We start from the raw sequence: 18,301 nt of genomic DNA, 5'->3' as shown, positions 1-18,301 counted from the left end.
GCCCAATTAGCAATGACATATATATATATATATATATATATATATATATACACTTCCCATTGCAAGACGCAAAACACATCTGCTCCATCGCAAACCTCCCACAGCCTTCTGAAAAACTGTTACTGGGAAAGAGAGAGGAGGTAAGGGTGTGAGAGAAAGAAAAAAAAAAAACACTATTACACATTGGTCATACAAGAGATAATTCAGAACCAGACCAGACACAGGATTATATGTTAACAGCTTATTGAAAAGGCCAGGTGACATGGGGAGGGACCCCAGCGGCCTCCACACACCCACCTGGGCCACGCAGGTACGAGAGAACGCTCCATCCTGTCAGGTGAGCAGCACACGGCAGGATCACAAGAAAACAGGTTTCAGAGCTTCGTTTGTCATTTGTCATTTTATTACTATTTCAAATCAATAAATACGTTTATTATCTCAGATGGCTGGCTCATATCATACACTTGGACATGTTCAACAAAATCAGGCAAATTAGACAGACTTTTTCCAATATTTTCACGAGCAAATCTTTGGTCAAATTGTGAACTGACATATCAACTTACTAGGTAGTTTTGACATGGTTCTAGTCAGCTTATAATGCTATGAGCTGGAATGATGGTGAAACTGTAGTTCATGCCAATTCTAAGAACCAGTCTTCCTGCCAAAAATAATATTATTTGGTTTCTTGGTACTGTGCATCTACACATGGTGGTTGATTGGTCATGCTACAGTCTGGTTCTCCCCTATTGGGGGTCATGTCGGGAATTTTAAACAAACTTATCACCATTTCAAAGAAACAGCGTGACACCCAAGCCCATTGACACGGTCTGATAAATAACAAATGGATAATCGTAACCTCTGAAATACAGCATGAGAATAAGCAACAACAACAATAGGCAATTAAAATACAAATTTTAACACAATTGTTTTCTTTCACACCAGGGGCAAACACAAGAACTCAAAAACGTCATTTGAAATTGGCAACTCAAAACATGCACCATTCTACCAAGCCAAATGCTGGAGAGAAACTAACTTCTGGGGGCAATGTGGACAAACTGCCAACACTCTCCTGTGGTTATTGAACATTTTCTGTCCAAATACCAGTACATGGTCAAGATGAAATATGGTAAGACACGTCCATATGTCCACTGTCTAAGCTGTACAACATCATACAATTACCAACAACCTCTCTATCGCTTGCAGGTTTGTAATCAGTGAATTGTCTGCTATTAAGCTGGCACATTACAGCAGCGTTTGAACAAATCATACAAAAGCAGAGAACAAAGCTAGGTGTGAAGGATAATTATTTTATCTGATCATAATTTTACGAAGATCGGTCTGCTGTTGGTGAGTCTGTCATATTAAGGGTGCAGTGGTAAAGCAGAGGTTGATTAGGTTTGGTCAGATTTAAATGCAAAACACTACATTGATAGCCAACATCACCTGTATTTCTGTCTTTTCACACAAGCGTAGAAGATAAACACAAATTCTTAAAAATGTTTAAAGCCCTCTCAGGATAGCTTACAATGGACCTGTACGACTGATTCTTATTTACAAAAACAAAATATTACTAATAGTAATTATGACAGACTCAAGTTTAGCCGTGTCAATATGTAACCAATTTCCCCAATGAGGGGATTATAAATTGAAAAGGTAGTATCTATAGTAGACAAAAAACATTCCACATCATTGCAGCTAATATTTTCAATGGATGTCATTTCAAACTAACTGACGGCACACAAAAACGCATTAAGACATACTGAGCTACAGCGTGCCAGAATTAAGATGTGTTTAACAGTTAACATCTAAAAAATACACATTTTTTTTTCTTTTTTTCTTTTTTTTTGTTTACTTCACTTATGCGTCACCTATGCTAGGCTACAGCACCTACTGTGGCCCCAGGTTTCCAAACTTGCTACACCTCTGTTCACTCAGCCCGTCCCGCCAAGATAAACACAACCTTTCCTTCGTTTGCTGAATTCACTTCAAATATGCACCAGAATTCGACAATGTGCACATACATATTTCACTGTCTTTGTAGATGTCCATCAGACCCAAAAAAACAGACGCAAACAAGTGGTGTGGCACCACGGTAAAGATATAAACAAATTAATACAATGAGTTTCCTAATTTAACCGTGTTGCTTTTTGTGAAAAGGATTACTAACAACAGTGGTGCACATTTGAAAGGAAGTTAGTTCTAAATGTCTACTGAAAATACATTCAGTCAGAAGTAACTATTGTCGTCTTGTGCTGGTTTTTATTTATTTATTTTTTTAACAACAGTCCGTTTGCGATCAGCCATGTTTTAAATATGTTCTCTTCCTCTCAGCAGCACAAGATAAGATGTTTTTTTTCCCCCCCCACACTTGCATTGATGCAAAGTAAAAATGAAAAGGTTACATTTTTCCAATTTGAGTTGTTTTGTATCTACACTGTCAATTTAAACAGCAACATTTCAATTTTATCAAAAGCAAAAACAGGAACAACACAAATACGGCAGCGTCATACACCAACTTTGCATGCGTTCTTTAAAATAAAGGATTTCTGATTATTATTCGATATTTTTCAGTAGTGGTACAATTAACAGTTATTCAATACTGAGCCATAGGGTTTCCTCAGTGACACAATGAACAAAATAAACGTTTGCAGTGGGCAGCTACAGCATATTATTTTTTGACATGTCGCTGCCTGAGTGAAAGATTTTTGTGAGTTTGACTCAATAAATCTGAAAATCTATCGAAAGGTTTTATGAACCCCCCACTCCATTATGCTAATATAGGATTTTTTTCTTTGTCTTTCCAAATACAAATCAATAAAAACACCTTTTATAAATGAATTCAATAAATAAATGATAAATATAAGTGTCTACGTGTGTGTGGCTATGTGTGTGTGCTCGCATGTGTGTGTGTACGTGTGTGTGTGTGTGTGTTCGTGCTCATGCGCGTGCCTGTGTGTGTGTGTGTGTGTGTGTACGTTCCTGTGTGTGTGTGTGTGTTCGTGCTCACGCGCGCGTGTGTGTGTGTGTGTTCGTGTTCGTGCTCGCGCGTGTGTGTGTGTGTACGTGCCTGTGTGTGTGTGTGTGTGTGTGTGTGTGTGTGTGTGTACGTGCCTGTGTGCCAGTAAAATGACACTCATTCGGGGTCTTCACTTAAAGATAACTTTTTAGCGCTTGGCCTGTCAGGTCAGTTCTGTTGTGGGACCGATGCTTTTGCACACAGACTGAGCAAAATGGCCACGTCACCCCGGACCTTCCCATTCATATCTTACGGCTAAACACGGGGTTAGCATCCCATTTTTACACCAACTGCTCACAAATTCTGTATGCTAGGGGGTCACAGTGGTTCTTAGCAGTTCTAAACTTCAGTCTTTACCAGGGACAATGGGTGCCCAGCGGGCATAGATTGCTAGAACTGAATTCTCCTCAACTCACGTAACAATATTTATCTGAATTGAAAAAATAATGTAATTTTCAGCTACATCATAATAAAATAATTAAACCAACATCAATAGTATACTCTAAAATACAAAATTAAATATTTCTATATGTCACCAACAACAAAACAATACATCATTTAAAACATAAATTCCATTATTAACAGCATGGCAAATCAGGGAATTCTACTAAAAAGGCTCTTTCCGTCAGTTACTTAGCCCCACCCCAAACCCTCGTGTATGAAACAGAACATGGAATTCCTTAAAATAAACATGGGAAGAAATGACTTCTACCCCTAGGTTCATCTGAAAATGGTCAGGGTGTTGGCAGGGGTTTTGAGAAGTGGGGGACAGGGGGTTACTGTTTTCCTTACAATTTTGATGTTGGCCTCATGGAAGTGAGAGGAGGGGGGGTGGGGGGGGGGCATTCCCTAAAGTGGGAAAAAGAGAGAGAGGACCTCGACCCAGAGGCCCCGCCCTTCTCTCCTCAGTTCATTTGCTCAAAGAATTTGTAGGTGGGGTTTTCATAGCCGTGGTTCTGCATCTTGTTCAGCTGCCTCTCCTCAGGGGTCAGCATGGGATCGACCTGCTGCGGGGTGTGAGGAGAGAGAGAGAGAGAGGGACAGAGAGAGAGAGGAAGGGGGAAGAAGAGAAAGAGAGAGAGACGGTGCAGAAGACAAAAGGAGAGAAAGACGGGGGGGGGGGAAGGAGTTGAGAGAGTCGTTGGTATTGCGTTGTAATTCTGCAGTATCTTTAGCAGTTTGGCTGCTTTGAAAAAAAATCGTTTACCACCAGGAGGGATCCTCTGGCCAGGTTTAAACAGTACAGGTTGGAGCAATAAAACCAGCTCACTTTACCTGGCCTAACCAATATGTTCTGACCAGTCACATCAACACAGTATTTTCAACACTAGCTGTTTCATTTTTATTAAAGTGGAGACCTGGGGTGTGAAACCCCATGATTCCATGCAGTTACTATAGGTATCTTATTACTGATTACTACATAAAATAGTCTAGGCCAGTCTTGGAAGTACAGTGAAGCCCACATTCGAGTCAAAAATTGAACAGATTCAGAGCTACCCCAATCCTCAATAATATCTTCAAAACACGGCCGTTTCCAGCGCGAAAAAGAAAAGACCCACTTGATGCATTTTATCGCGGTTGTACTGCAGAGCTGACACTACCAGGCTTTTGCACACAGCACCTGGGTCCAGCTGTGCGTGAGCGCAACCCGATGGCTCGGTACGTCCGCGAGAAAACGTGCGGCCAGCCCCTTACCTCCACAATGCCGTGGCTGATGGTGCCGTACGGCTTCCGACGAACCAGCAGCAGGCTGATCACCATCACCATGGCGATCGCCACGGCGACCACCAGCAGCCCCACCATGGCGCCGCGGTTGAACGTCTCCAAGGCGTCCGGTTGCTAGGCGAGCGAGGGATAGAGAGAGCGGAGGGAAAGGGAAAGAACGGGGGACGGAAGGGAGAGGGTGAGAGATCGCGGAAGGAGAACTGGAGATAGCGAAGCTTGTGGGTGTGGACGGGGCCCCCTACTGGTGATGGACTGACGGTCGGGACTTACCAGTTCATCTCTTTGGATTCCCGGGGACTTGTACACCACCTGCTTGAGTTCCACAGAAGTGTTCAACTAAAAAGATGAAAACAATGCAATCGGTTAAAAAACATCATTTATTCAGCAAATATCAGGCGCAAAAAAACATGTTTTGATTAGCTCGGATTTGTAAAAAATTATCTAGGGAATCGAAGTGAAATGAATTTTGATTTAAGAGCACAAATTTTTTAACAGCTGTTCTTTTCCACCCTAACTACTGTGATCCTGGTCGTTCTGAGCCTGCTGGGCGTTGATGTGCTATGGATGTAGTATGTCATGCAATACTATCCTTGTGAGTCACTTGGGGGTGAGGGAATCCACCGAATGTAGAAATACACGAGAGCTATGATTATTAATTTTACCTTTTCTTCATATTCCGCGGTGGCATAGTCATACTCGTCTATCCCAGGACCTGTGGGGAGGAACATATTTCACACATACTGTCTGCTTAACATCCAAAACCACACTCAAGTCAAACCGCATGCCAATGTGAAGAATGCGTGCTGCACACATCATATCCTCCACATAATTATAGCTCAATTAATCTCGTCAGCCTTGATCAAAGCAGGGTTGTTGAATTTACATTCAATACCAATTTAAAGAAAAACACAGATGAAGCATTTGTTAATGTGGAAACAAACAGAGATATGTCTGTGGGAAAACGTCAGAACTATGAATTAGGCTTTTTCCATTATAAACATTCTTAATCCTCAATTAAATCAGATTCTTCTGTAATTTAGACGCCACATGTAAATCCTACAGAACCAGCATCTCCTCATCCACCCACCCCAGAACTCACCTTTCTTACTGTTGGGCTGAGAATCTACGAATATGTGAGCGAAAAGAGGGAAATAGGAAAGAACGTTAACAGCTGTTACTTTGTGAAAAGCAGCGACAGTCACTTGATTCATGCAGTATACTGAATATGTCAGTGATTCCAAAAGAAGAGCCACCTTTCACAGTCTGGCCTAAAGAGGGCAAGGAAACATCCCCAAAATGTGACAGTTATCAGTCTTAATAACCAGAGGTTCACACTGATCAGGCACAAACCTGTTCAGTGATCAATACCAATCAATCAATCAATCAATCCATCATGTGTCAGCGTGACAATCGGCAACAGGTCAACGGGGGAAACCATCGATGATGCATTTGCTGATTTTCACGTAAAGCTGCATCGGCGCACTTTCACCGTGAAGGCCGATCAGCTGGAGGCTATGGAACAGCTGAGCGAGTCATACTAGTGACCCAGTACAATTAGCCAATCGGCACGCGGCCTGTGAGCCACTGCGTGGCGGCGGCGTCCGTGCTGAACCCAGGCGCGTCGAAGCGCGCGGCAGCCGCGGACCGTACCGATGCGGGGCGGGTCGAAGCGGACCGTACCGATGCGGGGCGGGTCGAAGCGGACCGTACCGATGCGGGGCGGGTCGAAGCGGACCGTACCGATGCGGGGCGGGTCGAAGCGGACCGTACCGATGCGGGGCGGGTAGGGCCGGTTCTGGAAGGCCCGCTCCTCCTCTTCCTCGTCGTCCTTCTCCTCCTCGCTCTCGGCCGGCAGCAGCTCCTCCGTGGTGCGCGTCTCCGAGAAGGAGGTGGTCATGAGCTCGCTGATGTCCCCCCTCTCCCCTTTCACCAGCTCCTCTGCAGAGAGGGGGAGAGAGAGAGGGAGAGAGGGGGGGAGAGAGAGAGAGAGAGAGAGAGGGAGAGAGGAAGGGAGAGAGGGAGAGAGGGAGGGAGAGAGGTGAGAGGGAGAGAGAGGGAGGGAGAGAGGTGACAGGGAGAGAGAGAGAGAGAGAGAGAGAGAGAGAGAGGTAGGAGAGGGAGGAGAGAGGGAGGGAGAGAGGGAGGAGGTAGAGAGGGAGGAGAGGGAGGGAGAGAGGGAAGGGAGAGAGGAGAGGGGAGAGAGAGGAGGAGAGAGGGAGAGGGAGAGAGGGGGAGGAGAGAGGAGAGAGGGAGGAGAGAGAGAGAGAGAGAGGGAGGAGAGGGAGGAGAGAGGGAGAGAGGGAGAGGAGAGGGAGGGAAGAGGAGAGGAGAGAGAGGGAGAGGAGAGGAGAGAGAGAGAGAGAGAGAGACATGAACATACAGCTAGTCCTGCTGGCTCAGTTCACTAACCACCCCTAACACCTTAAATCCTCAGGACAACATCACCATAAATTCAAGTACTGTCAAGCATATTATAGAACACCACAAACAAAATGACATCAGTCCTAGTAGGGCACAAGCACCAAGCAAAATGCAATGCTATTTGGTCCTAAAACCACAGTACACCACAGCAGACTACCAGGGCATGGTGGCTGACACAGGTCTAGATGCTACCTTGACAAAGTACCGACTCACTGAGCACAGCTTGGCCGTCAAAAAAAAGGCAGACATGGGCAAACATGGTTTCCCAAATAAGAAATTACACATAAATATTTTCCAAAAATAAAGCATAGATGCCCTCAATTTAAAAACATTCCAGATATCCAAAACCTCTCCATTCTCTATTCTATCTCACCTCTTGCTGAAAACTGGCAGTACAATACATAGCTGCATTTAAAAAAACGTTTATATTCTTTTTTGATTAGGTAGTATGATATGCTTATATTTTTTGTTATCATCATTATTCATTATCTTTATTATTATCATCATTACTATAGAATTTTTTCTTTTTTATAAAAATGTACTTTATAGTCATTTTCCATTATTATTCCTAAATTCACAATTGATGTTCACAATCACTGTTCATTCATTGCTAGTCTTTGATGCTAAGTATTGTTCAATGTTAGATGTAAGTCCTTTTGTTTAATACTATATGCTTTCACAATTCAAATGTAGTGTCAGTAAAGCAAACTGAATTGAATTGAACTGAAAGAGAAAGCAAGAGAAAGACAGAAAGCAAGAGAAAGAGACAGAGAAAGCGAGGATAAAGATAAAGAGAGAGAGAGGGAGGGAGAGGTAGATAAAGAGAGAGGGAGGGAGGGAGCGGTGGATAAAGAGGGAGGAGACACGTACGGATCTCCTGGTGGAGCTCCTCAGCCAGGTCAGGGACCTTGTAGAGCAAACCCAGGCTCTGGTTCATCCTCTCCTCGATCACGTGCAGGTGAGTGTACACCTGTGGGGGGGGGGGATCAGAGAAGCGCAGTCTCTCTGAATAAGCTCAGCGCACTGATGTACGTCACACAGAAAAGGGGGACCATATGGGTTAGCCACACCCTGGTATTTAAAACCACACAACTGAAAGTGGGCTGACTCTGAAGTTAAACTGAAATGAACCACTGCACATTCAGGCCAGAGAATCTGACCTTCTTATGTTTATAGCTGCACATATGTGTGATGAGCATTCTAGGGCCAAATGTCATTTGTCACCCAGGTGGGGGGCAACACTGACTGAGTTTCTGAGATCATGAGATGGAAATAATCATCACCACATAAAGATTAAAATACAGTTTTACACTTTTAAACACTTACATATCTAACATCCAGTACAGTACGTACTACAGCCCTCCTTATAAATTTAAGTACTGCATTTAAAACGATGGCTCGTTCAATGAAGGGTTATTAATTCATTAATTCCATAACACTAATATCTGTTAACCGTTCGGCAGCTAATTTTCAGTTCTTTTCAACTGTGACATTTTTTTCTTCGTGTGTTTGATTGATTTGATTTGATTTGATTTGATTTTTATTTAGCACAATTAAAATATAAAACAGAAACAGAAGAGATTTAAAAAAAACTGTGAAATAGTTCAGGGAGAGGCAAGAAACCCAAGAGGCTTATACATGGCCTCACCCTAAATAAAACGACAACTCAACAAAAACATACAAAAATAGATATAGCATAATAGCATAAATGAATTAGAAATATTGTTTGCTAAATATAGGATAAGATACAACAAACAAAAGAAAAATAATAAAATACATGTGTGTGTGAATGTGTATGTTAGCTTCCTACTTCACCGGAAGAGTGTGAATATGTGTGTGTGTGTGTGTGTGTGTGTGTGTGTGCGCAATCTGTGTTCGTGCGTGCCAGTTTGTATCTGCGTACACATGGATGCGTGACCTACTTTGTGACTTGGTTAGTCAGAAGATTTTTAAACTGTTTTTGTAAGTATTGAGAGAAGAGCATGCTATGGCACTGTTGAGATAATTGTTCCAATGTATTGTACCTTTGTACAATACAGGAAAATTGACCACGGGTGGTGCAATAGTAAGGAGAGGGAAGATATGTTGAATTTCTAATATTGTACATATGAAATTGCGAGTTAACTTGGAAATAATTAGTGAAGGGTTTGGGAAAGGAATTTGGAATATGAGTGTATTTGTATATAAAAGTGCGTATTTGGTATATGTTCATCTGAAAAATGGATAGCATCTTGAGTTTTTTTGAATAGAGGTGCAGAAGGATCGAGTTGCCTCTGGCGACAATGAGGCCAGACGCGTGGAGGATCGACCGCTGCTCTCTGTCTCCCCCTGCCTTCCTCACCTGGAACTTCATCTGCTGGGCCTTCTGGGGGTCGACGGCCTGGATGTGCTGGTAGTGCCTGAGCGTGTGCCTGCGGTCCTTCTGCTCGGCCGCCATGTAGCGCTTCAGGGCCTGCAGCACGCGCTCCGGCTGTGGGGCGCAAGAACAGGGAGGAGGTGGGACCGGGCTCAGTGCTGAACCAATCACACGGAGGAGGCGGGACCGGGCTCAGTGCTAAACCAATAACACGGAGGAGGCGAGACCAGGCTCAGTGCTAAACCAATCACACGGAGGAGGCGGGACCGGGCTCAGTGCTGAACCAATAACACGGAGGAGGCGTAACCAGTGCTCGTGCTCACAACCTCCTCACCTGGGGCGGAGGCGTGGACCACCCGGGCTCAGTGGCTGACTCAACTTCATACACTAGGGAGGCGCTACACAGTGTCGTAGTCCCAGCCCCCTCCCCCCCCCCCCCCCTCACCTGGGCCGCTCTGCACGCTGTCGGGCCTCCGGCTCCTCACCTGGTCACTCGACAGCTGTCAGGTAGCTCTCCAGCGCCAGCCTGCGGTTGTTGTTGAGTGTGGCCACCACCCGGGCCAGGTGCGTCTCCACAAGCCTCTGCCGCTCCCCGGCCACCTGCTCCTCCAGGGTCTGCAGCACGGACTGGAAGTGCTGCGAGGGGGGGGGGGGGGGGGCAGGATCATCAGTACACACCTGCAGCAGCAGCAGCTCACACAGATTCCCTCCCTGAAGACACAGAGCTACCCATCCCTAAAATACAGGCCCCTACCGATAGTTACAGATTAGTGACAGAACTACAGATTGTCTAACCTACAAATCCCCTACAGACACATAGCTACAGACCCCTACAGACCCATTACTACAGACTATTGACAGATTAATACAGACCAACAGACTTACTAGTACCCTTACAGCCATCTACAGACCTACACACCTAGTACAAAGGACGTAGACACATCTACGAGACCCTACTCAGACAGACACACAACCACAGACCCCAGCAGACAGAATTACAGACGCATACTCCAACGCCTCCCCTGACTCCTCCCCTGACCCCCCCCGTTACCTCGTTGAGGGCCTGGCGGTCCGATTTCGGCAGGTTTTTGGACTGGTTGTCCGCCTCCGCCCACTCTTTCATGATCTGGGGGAGGGACGAGGAGAGGCTCGACACAGTTCCACACAGCACTGCAACTTCCCTCCGTCTCCCACTAACGAGGAGCCTAGCTCCTTTTACGGCCGACTTCTTTCAGGGCTTAACAGAAAACACAAATCTGAAGTCTAATGCCGCAATGCTTGTTAAGCTCCTTAATATGCTAATCTGCAGTTGGTCTTAAACGGATACGCTTATTGCTTGATTTGCTTGGAGAGAAAAAAGAAAAACAAATGTTTTGGGGCTCAGAGTCTAGCTGTGAGGCACTGTGAGTTCCACAGATGTCCCTCTGATTGGCTGTAATTGAAAGGGAAGCTCCCACGTTTTACCTGCCCCAATCCTCTGCTTTAACCCGATTGGCTTGTCCCCCCCCCCTTGTCCCGCCCACTCACCTCGTTAATGCGCTTCATTCGCCGTTCCTCCAAGTCCATCTTGGCACGCAGGAAATTGGCATGCTCGCTGTCTTCGCCTGGCATCTCGAAATAAACGTCAACCCCGTCTGTTGGACGAGGTGTAGGCACTGCGACAGAGAGAAAGAGAGAGAGAGAGAGAGAGAGAGATTGTGTGTGTGTGAGAGAGAGAGCACAAGAGTGGAAGAGGGATGGGATAGAAAGATGAAAGGAGCACATGTGAAGTAGGATGGAAATAAAAGAAAGAGAGCGGAAGAGAGAAAGAAAAAGGGAGTCTAACGAAATCAAACAACAACCACATGTTTTGGCAGAGAAGCTCTTGTCTCAATTTATAATCTTGATTTTTAACATTGTTGGGCTGGTTAATTGATTTTTTAACTAATAGGACTCAAAAGGTGAGAGACGACAGTGCCTTATCCAGCACATCGTTCTCCTCTACCAGTTCACCACAAAGATGCGTCCTCTCCCCCCGTTGTTCACTATGTACGCTAATAACTGCCAGAGTAATTAAGGCTCCAGACATGTCATTAAATCTGCAGACGACTCCGTCTGCTATTGTCTTTTTACAAGATGAGGAAGTGAGTCATGGTCCTGCAGTCGAAGCGAGTTTGTGCTTTTTGTGTGACCGCTCCTGCTTAAAATTAAATGTCAAGAAAACCACGGACGTGGTTATTGACTATCGAAGGAGTTCGCTGCCGTCAGTGCAGACACTCGGTGATGATGAGCCAGTGGAGATCATTGATCAGAATAAATATCTCTGCAATTTTGACAGCTAATTAAGTCTCGAGGCCAGTGTGGATGCTGCCTGTGCAAAGGCCAATCAGCGCTTGTTCTTCCTTCAGAAACTCAACAGTTTCAAGGTGGACAAGACGCGCTGATGACCATTTTCCATAAGTCATTTATTGTATCCCTTTTGACTTTTAATGTGATCTGCTGGTTTGGCGCAAGAACTGACTGGCTAGCATTGTGAAATTAGCCAGCAGGACTATAGGCAAGTATCTGATCTCTCCCAGCTGTACCAGACACAAGCCATACAGGAGGCCCAGTCCAGTCTGAGGGACCCCCAGCACCCCCTGCTCAATTCATCTGCATTACCTCCCTCAGAGCGCAGATACAGACTCCCAATATCAAAAACAAACAGGACTAAACGCTTTTTTATCTCCACTGTCATTGGCAGTTTCTTACCAAGTTATAAGCCGTGTATGTTATATAATACATAAGCTATCTTTCACAATGTTTCGTTTATTCAAAAAAAGAAAACAGAGGGAAGGAAGAAGAAGGAAGGAGGAAAAATGAATTATTTTATGCTTTTTGTGCTTTTAATGTTTTAAATGTAAAAAAAAAAAATGTTTTTAATGCTTATCAGCTGTCGAAGGGGATATTTATCGTTAGGTGGTTGCCACTATGCTACAGAACAAATGACCCCATCGGGACAGTAAAGACTCTAACTAACTAAAGATAGAGAAAGTAAAGGAGAGAGAAAGAAAGACAGCGGGGGGATGGGGGGGGGGGGCATGGCACTCACGGCTGTCCCCCCGGGTTTGGGGAGGGGGCGTGGGGGGGCTGCGGCTGGTCTGGGCCCCCTTCTCGTAGTAGAAGGAGTCCAGGTAGTCAGAGGCCTGGTAGGGGCCAGAGTCGATGGAGTACTCGTACTCTTCCGCGTCTTTCGCTCCTTCTTCCTCCTCCTCTTCCTCCTCATCTTCCTCCTCCTCCTCAACCTCTTCCTCTTCTTCGGCGATCTCGGCCTCCTCCGCATCGGTGTCCGGGGAGGGGCTCGGGGTAGGGGGCGTCACCTTGGTGCTGTTTTTTGTTTTTTTTGTGGGAGAGAGAGAAAAACGATCACTCTGTCTGACACCAGCTTCTCCCTCCCACGTTTCCGGAAGGATCCTGGGGCGCACCTGTACCCAGACGGCACCCAGACGGTGATACCGGGCAGGTAAACTAAGGCTAAGGCCGAGATTCAGAGCACAATAACACCGGCGTGTAGTAGCGTTTTACGGTGATGAGTACTGTAGCAGTATCCCAGGGTAACCCTGAGCCTCGTGGCCCCGGCTGACTGATACCGGAGCTCAGGTACCGGCTCGTTATTTACCCAGCGGCTCGAGAGCATCCAGCACGGCTTCCTGCCCAGACAGGAAGTCCCCAAGGAGCTCTGCCCCTATTACGCTGAAAACAGGCTTTCTGCTGGGGCGCACACGGGGCCAATCCGTTTTGGGGGGGTTCCTTGCCAAGTTATGCAAGGGGTAATGGGCTGAAACAGATCCCAGCATGCACCCTGGCCCCCCCCCCCCACGGGAGCGGAGCCGGGAGCACTTGTTCGGTTGCTTTATGGAGGGAAACGGAGGGGGGGGGTGGGGTGCGGGGGGGGGTGTTTTGAGGCGGCGCTCTTGTGTTCAGCGTGGGCTGCGGTGGTAAGACATCGGGGTGCCGCTGCCACGGTAACCGACAGGGCGACTCACCCGGCGCTGGCTTTGGCGTCGGCCAGCGGGGCGAGGGTTTGGGCGCCCCCCTGGGGCCCGTCCCCGACGTCAGCGTCTCCCCTGGCGCCGGAGCCCCCCCTGCCTGGGCAGCAGACGTACTCCACGCCCCGAAACTTGTCTCCGCACGGCAACAGCATCCCGTAGCTATGGAGCTCCAGGCTGTCAGCTGTACAGGCCTGGGAGAGAGAGAGAGAGAGGAGATGAGAGAGAATTACGTGAAATATAATACCCAATTGTATTAAACCACAAGTCATTCATAATTCACTAAGGTGTAAATACAAATAATCAAAAAACTGCACCCAATACCAAAAAAATCACGTGTATCAAAAGTATCAAACCAAAAACAAACAAGTCATTCACACACTCAGTCCACTTATCGCCTTGTACGTACCGGTCCAGAGAAGAGGGAAGGAGGGAGGGAGGGAGGGAGGGAAGGAGAGACGGAGCGAGAGAGGGAAATAGGGTGGGGGAAGAAGTCCAGAGTGACAGGTTAGATAAGGACAGGAGGAAAGAGGGAAGAGGAAAGAGAGAGAAGTTCTCATTGTCATGCTGCACATCATGCAGATCTGAATTAGCGTTATTAGTTCAGTCCTTTGTGCGGTAATTGCTCATTTGATTAGGCAGTGCTGGAGAACGTACATCACTCCCACCGCAGTACCTCAGAATGGACAGTGACAGAGGGGGTGGGAGGCGTGCGGGAGGAGAGGCAGACCCAACACCAGGGAGGGGAGGAACATGAACCAAGGAGAGAGAGAGAGAGAGAGGAGGGACGAAACAGAACAGAAAAGAGCAGAACAAACAGGAACTCCAGTTCCCAGTGGCCTCGGGAGCTGGAATACGACCAATGGAGCGGCACACCGCTTGACCGTCGGCCAATCAGCACGCTCCGAGGCACACCTCACCTCTTTGGCGATGTTGTGCCAGTAGACGTGACTCTCACAGGCGTCCATCTGCTCCTGGTGCAGGAACCGGCAGCGATCTGTCACCAGCAGGGCCTCGCTCACATACTCTCCAACTGGGGGGGGGGGGGGGAGGAGAGAGGGGGATGGAAGAGAAAGAGAGAGGGGAGGAGAGAGGGGGGAGAGGAGAGGAGGAGAGAGAGAGAGAGAGGGGAGGGAGGGGGGAGAGAGAGAGAGAGGGGAGGGGGAGGGGGGGAGGAGAGAGGAGGAGAGAGAAGGGGAGGGAGGAGGAGAGGGAGGGGAAGAGAAGAGAAGAGAGGAGGGGAGGAGAAGAGAGAGGAGGGGGAGGGAGAGAGAGGAGGGAGTGGGAGGGAGGAGAGAGAGAGAGGAAGAGAAGGGAGGGGGAGAAGGAGAGGAGGAGGAGAGAGAGAGAGGGGGAGGCAAGAGGAGAGGAAGAGAGGGAGGGGTGGAGGAGAAAGAGGGAGAGGAGAGGAGAGAGAGGGGGGGGGAGGAGAAGAGAGAGAGAGGAGGAGGGAGAAAGGGGGAGGGAGAGAGAGAGAGGGAGGGGGAGAGAGGGAGGACAGGGAGCGACAGAGAGAGTGAGAGAAAAAGAGGGGAAGAAAGAGGGGTGTATAGGAAGAGAGGGAAGCACGGAAGAGATAGAGATGGGAAGAGAGAACAAGAGTCGAGAGAGTGAGAGAAGGGAGGAAGATAAGAGGGAGGGAGAAGGAGAGAGAGAGAGTTTAAACAGAGATTACCATTTTATCATCCAATTATACTGAAAGGGAGAGCTGGTAAGAGAGGTGGAGAGGGGGGAAGTGCCACTTTGTGTGCGCTCCCGTAGCCAGCGAGATGCAGTAACACCAGGAGCAGACAGAGGGAGACAGAGAGCCCCGCAGCGCTCTCAGGCTGAGCTCCAGAGTGATGCAAGATCTCCATACGAGGCTGACATTCAGCGCACCCCGGAGCACAGAGACAAGACAGACGAGAGCTGCCAAGACAGCTTCACACGGGTCAGTGACTCCCAGCCCGCGGGTCATCGGAGGGGTCAAGATGCCTCTCGAAATCCATACAACAAGAACCATCGCTCAAACAGCTCACTCTCCACTGACAAACACACACCAGTTAAATTACACAGACCAGTTAGACTGCACTGCAGTATTCACGGTCTACATTCAATTATTGTTGAGATATATATATACATAAAGTATTTTAATTGCATTTCTGAACCTATGTCAGACTACATTTCAATGCTTTTGCTTGTTAAGTGGGCAGTGGGCTTGGAGCCAATAATATTCCTTAATTCTCTCCACATTCTCTCCAATCAGCAGGCCGTATAGATCTAGGTTTCTGCCTGTTACATTTATTAAAACTGACAGGACCTAAACGGGACCTTTTTTGTGGGTTCGGCATCCGGGCCAGGGGTAATAAAACAAGCACATGACAGGTGTGATGTAACCCACGCACAATAAAATATGCACTGCTAAATCAATGCTTCCCCAAGTACATACGGACACTGGAATCAATTAACACCGGACGTTTTTACTGCGTGCTTACCGGAAATACAGAGGAGCTCCACCAATCACGGAATATATCGGTAGCAATACATTTCACGCGGCCAGAAAGCATCCACCAATCAACCGCCAGCAACTGCACCACTGGCCGCTGCTAATGCACAGTAGCTGCAGCACGAATGAGGCAAACGCACCGCTCTCTCATCCCTGCATCCGGGCGGAGCGTCTGGGGCGGCCTCACACCGCAGCTAAACACACAAGGGAGCTGCAAACTCCCAAACCGAGCCTCAGTCCGGCCCCAGCTCGTCGCCCAGTCCCAAGCTTGCGTGTGCTTGAGCATCTCGGCGCACAACGGTTGGCAGGTACCACCCAAGATCTCACATGGCTGCAGTGAGTTTGTTAAACTCCTCTCTCTCTCTCCCGCGGTCTCTTCCTCTACGTTCCCCTCTTTCTCTCCTGTCACAGTACCCCCACGCCGAAAGTATCCTTTGATCTCATGAGATGAAAGGCGCTATATAAAGCGCTATATAGGTGTGCGCGCGTCTCACCCAGGCAGCGGTACGGCAGGACGATGAAGGGCCGGATCTGGCAGTGGTGCCAGCCCTTCTTGCACCAGGCTGGGATGGTGACGGGGCTGGAGGACTCCTCCACACGGGAGATCTGCAAGGTGGGGTACATCTGCACAGACACACGGACATGGTCGGGGGGGGGAAGAGGGGAAGGAGGAGGGGGGTACCGTTAGGACAGGAGAGGAAAGAGGGAGGAAACGGTAGGAAAAGGAAGGAAAGAGACCGCGAGAGAGAGAGAGAGAGAGAGAGAGAACAGTGGGAAACAAAGAGAGGAGACAGAGTAGGAAAAAGAGAGCCAGAAGGGGAGGAACAGAGAGAGAGAGAGAGAGAGAGAGAATGGCAGAAAGAGAAGAGAGAGAAAAACAGAGACCGTAGTAGAAGGCAGCATGCAACACACTAGAAAACACATTCTGCGCGGTAGAATCATGCAGTACTGAGGGTGAACCATTGCTGTGTAAACAGAGTTTACCTCCATCCTCTGATGGTTCCGGCCTACACGCAAATAGCCTTGGGGTTTGTCTGAGCTGTCTATCGGACACAATAAACCTAAGTAAGCATCAGTCATGCGTACAATGAATACAGATCATTGAAATAATACTGTTACAAGATTTCTGTAAATCTGTATGAACACAGATATTTTAATTGAAAAAATATGCATATATATATATGCATTACAAAGGTCGTAAAAAAGGAGTGCTTGTGTGGAAATGCTATCATGGAAATGCAATAGGTAATCGCATTATCGGAATCTTGTCCATGACTGCCTTTATAATTTATTTTTACTGCGCAGTACCTCCTACTGCCTCTAGATGTCGCAAGATTCCGTTATTGAATACAACGCCCCTTGCTATTGTTCACACAGCGTGGAGCACTATTAAACAAGGATTCTTTGACGTTGACAGTGTCATACTTGAGATGACAGGTGCCACAATTTGGTGAACTGGGGAGACATTCGGGCGTCTAGGGGGACATCAAAGTCAGGCAGGAACGAGGGAAAAGGGGTGGAAGAGGGAAAGATTTGCAAAGAAATATTCGGAAATATTTCCAGTCGGTTCCCATTGCTCTCCTCCATATATATATATACACAAAGGGACGAGACAATGCCCTGCCAGAAAACAGAAAGAAAACAAAACAAGTACCTTGGAAAAGCTTGCTGTCAAAAAGTACACCGGTTTATCTGATTTGTTCCCAGCGGGAGTTACCTTTAAAAAAAATAATAAACCCTAAAAAATAAACCCTTCAGTGTGAAAAAGAAAAGCTACGATGCAAATCTGCTGTGCTGGAATATTTTGACAACACGTATGTCCACTGTTGGAGCAATGTGTTCTCAAACTGCTGAAATGACACAATGGACTGCTTCCTGTCAACCTGTCTGGTTCGAGGCTGTGTCAGCACTGACAGAATGCTGCGCGCCCCCACAGAAAAAGAATGTGTGTGTAGCATTGACTTTACTCAGGCGATACGCGTTATGAATAAAAAACACTGACAGGATGTGTAACCCTGTAGTCCATTATCTGAACCCTGGGCCTGGAGGACAGATGACCCCACAACCCTCCAAGATAAGGGTTCAGAACATGCATGTACGTGTGTATGTGTGTACGCATGGAAACATTTATATATGTATGTATATGCATGCAAGTATGTACAATGCATGTATGTATATTGCACATATGGACCATATGTATGTATGTATGCATGTATATATGCACATATATATGTATGGTGTATGTATGTATATTGCACATGTATGTCATGTATGTATGTGTATGTATGATG

General features: G+C 47.0%; 1 protein-coding gene across 1 annotated transcript in view; it reads right to left on the bottom strand.

Annotated features, from left to right (window-relative positions):
• Positions 1-381: 381 nt before the first annotated feature.
• aplp1 (amyloid beta (A4) precursor-like protein 1) overlaps positions 382-18,301 on the bottom strand; it is a 50,013-nt gene continuing 32,093 nt past the window's right edge. Inside the window, 15 exon segments of the mRNA XM_064306247.1 lie at positions 382-4,023; positions 4,712-4,855; positions 5,012-5,077; positions 5,404-5,453; positions 5,841-5,864; positions 6,512-6,679; positions 8,033-8,132; positions 9,504-9,632; positions 9,990-10,154; positions 10,570-10,644; positions 11,046-11,173; positions 12,589-12,863; positions 13,523-13,719; positions 14,446-14,558; positions 16,505-16,634. Of these exon segments, the coding sequence (XP_064162317.1) occupies positions 3,922-4,023; positions 4,712-4,855; positions 5,012-5,077; positions 5,404-5,453; positions 5,841-5,864; positions 6,512-6,679; positions 8,033-8,132; positions 9,504-9,632; positions 9,990-10,154; positions 10,570-10,644; positions 11,046-11,173; positions 12,589-12,863; positions 13,523-13,719; positions 14,446-14,558; positions 16,505-16,634 (1,866 nt within the window). The 3' untranslated portion in view covers positions 382-3,921.

This window comes from Anguilla rostrata, chromosome 1 (genome assembly GCF_018555375.3).
Source record: "Anguilla rostrata isolate EN2019 chromosome 1, ASM1855537v3, whole genome shotgun sequence".
NCBI classification, from domain to species: domain Eukaryota; kingdom Metazoa; phylum Chordata; class Actinopteri; order Anguilliformes; family Anguillidae; genus Anguilla; species Anguilla rostrata.
Note: the sequence above shows the minus strand (reverse complement) of the source record. Positions and strands in the feature narration are given on the sequence as shown.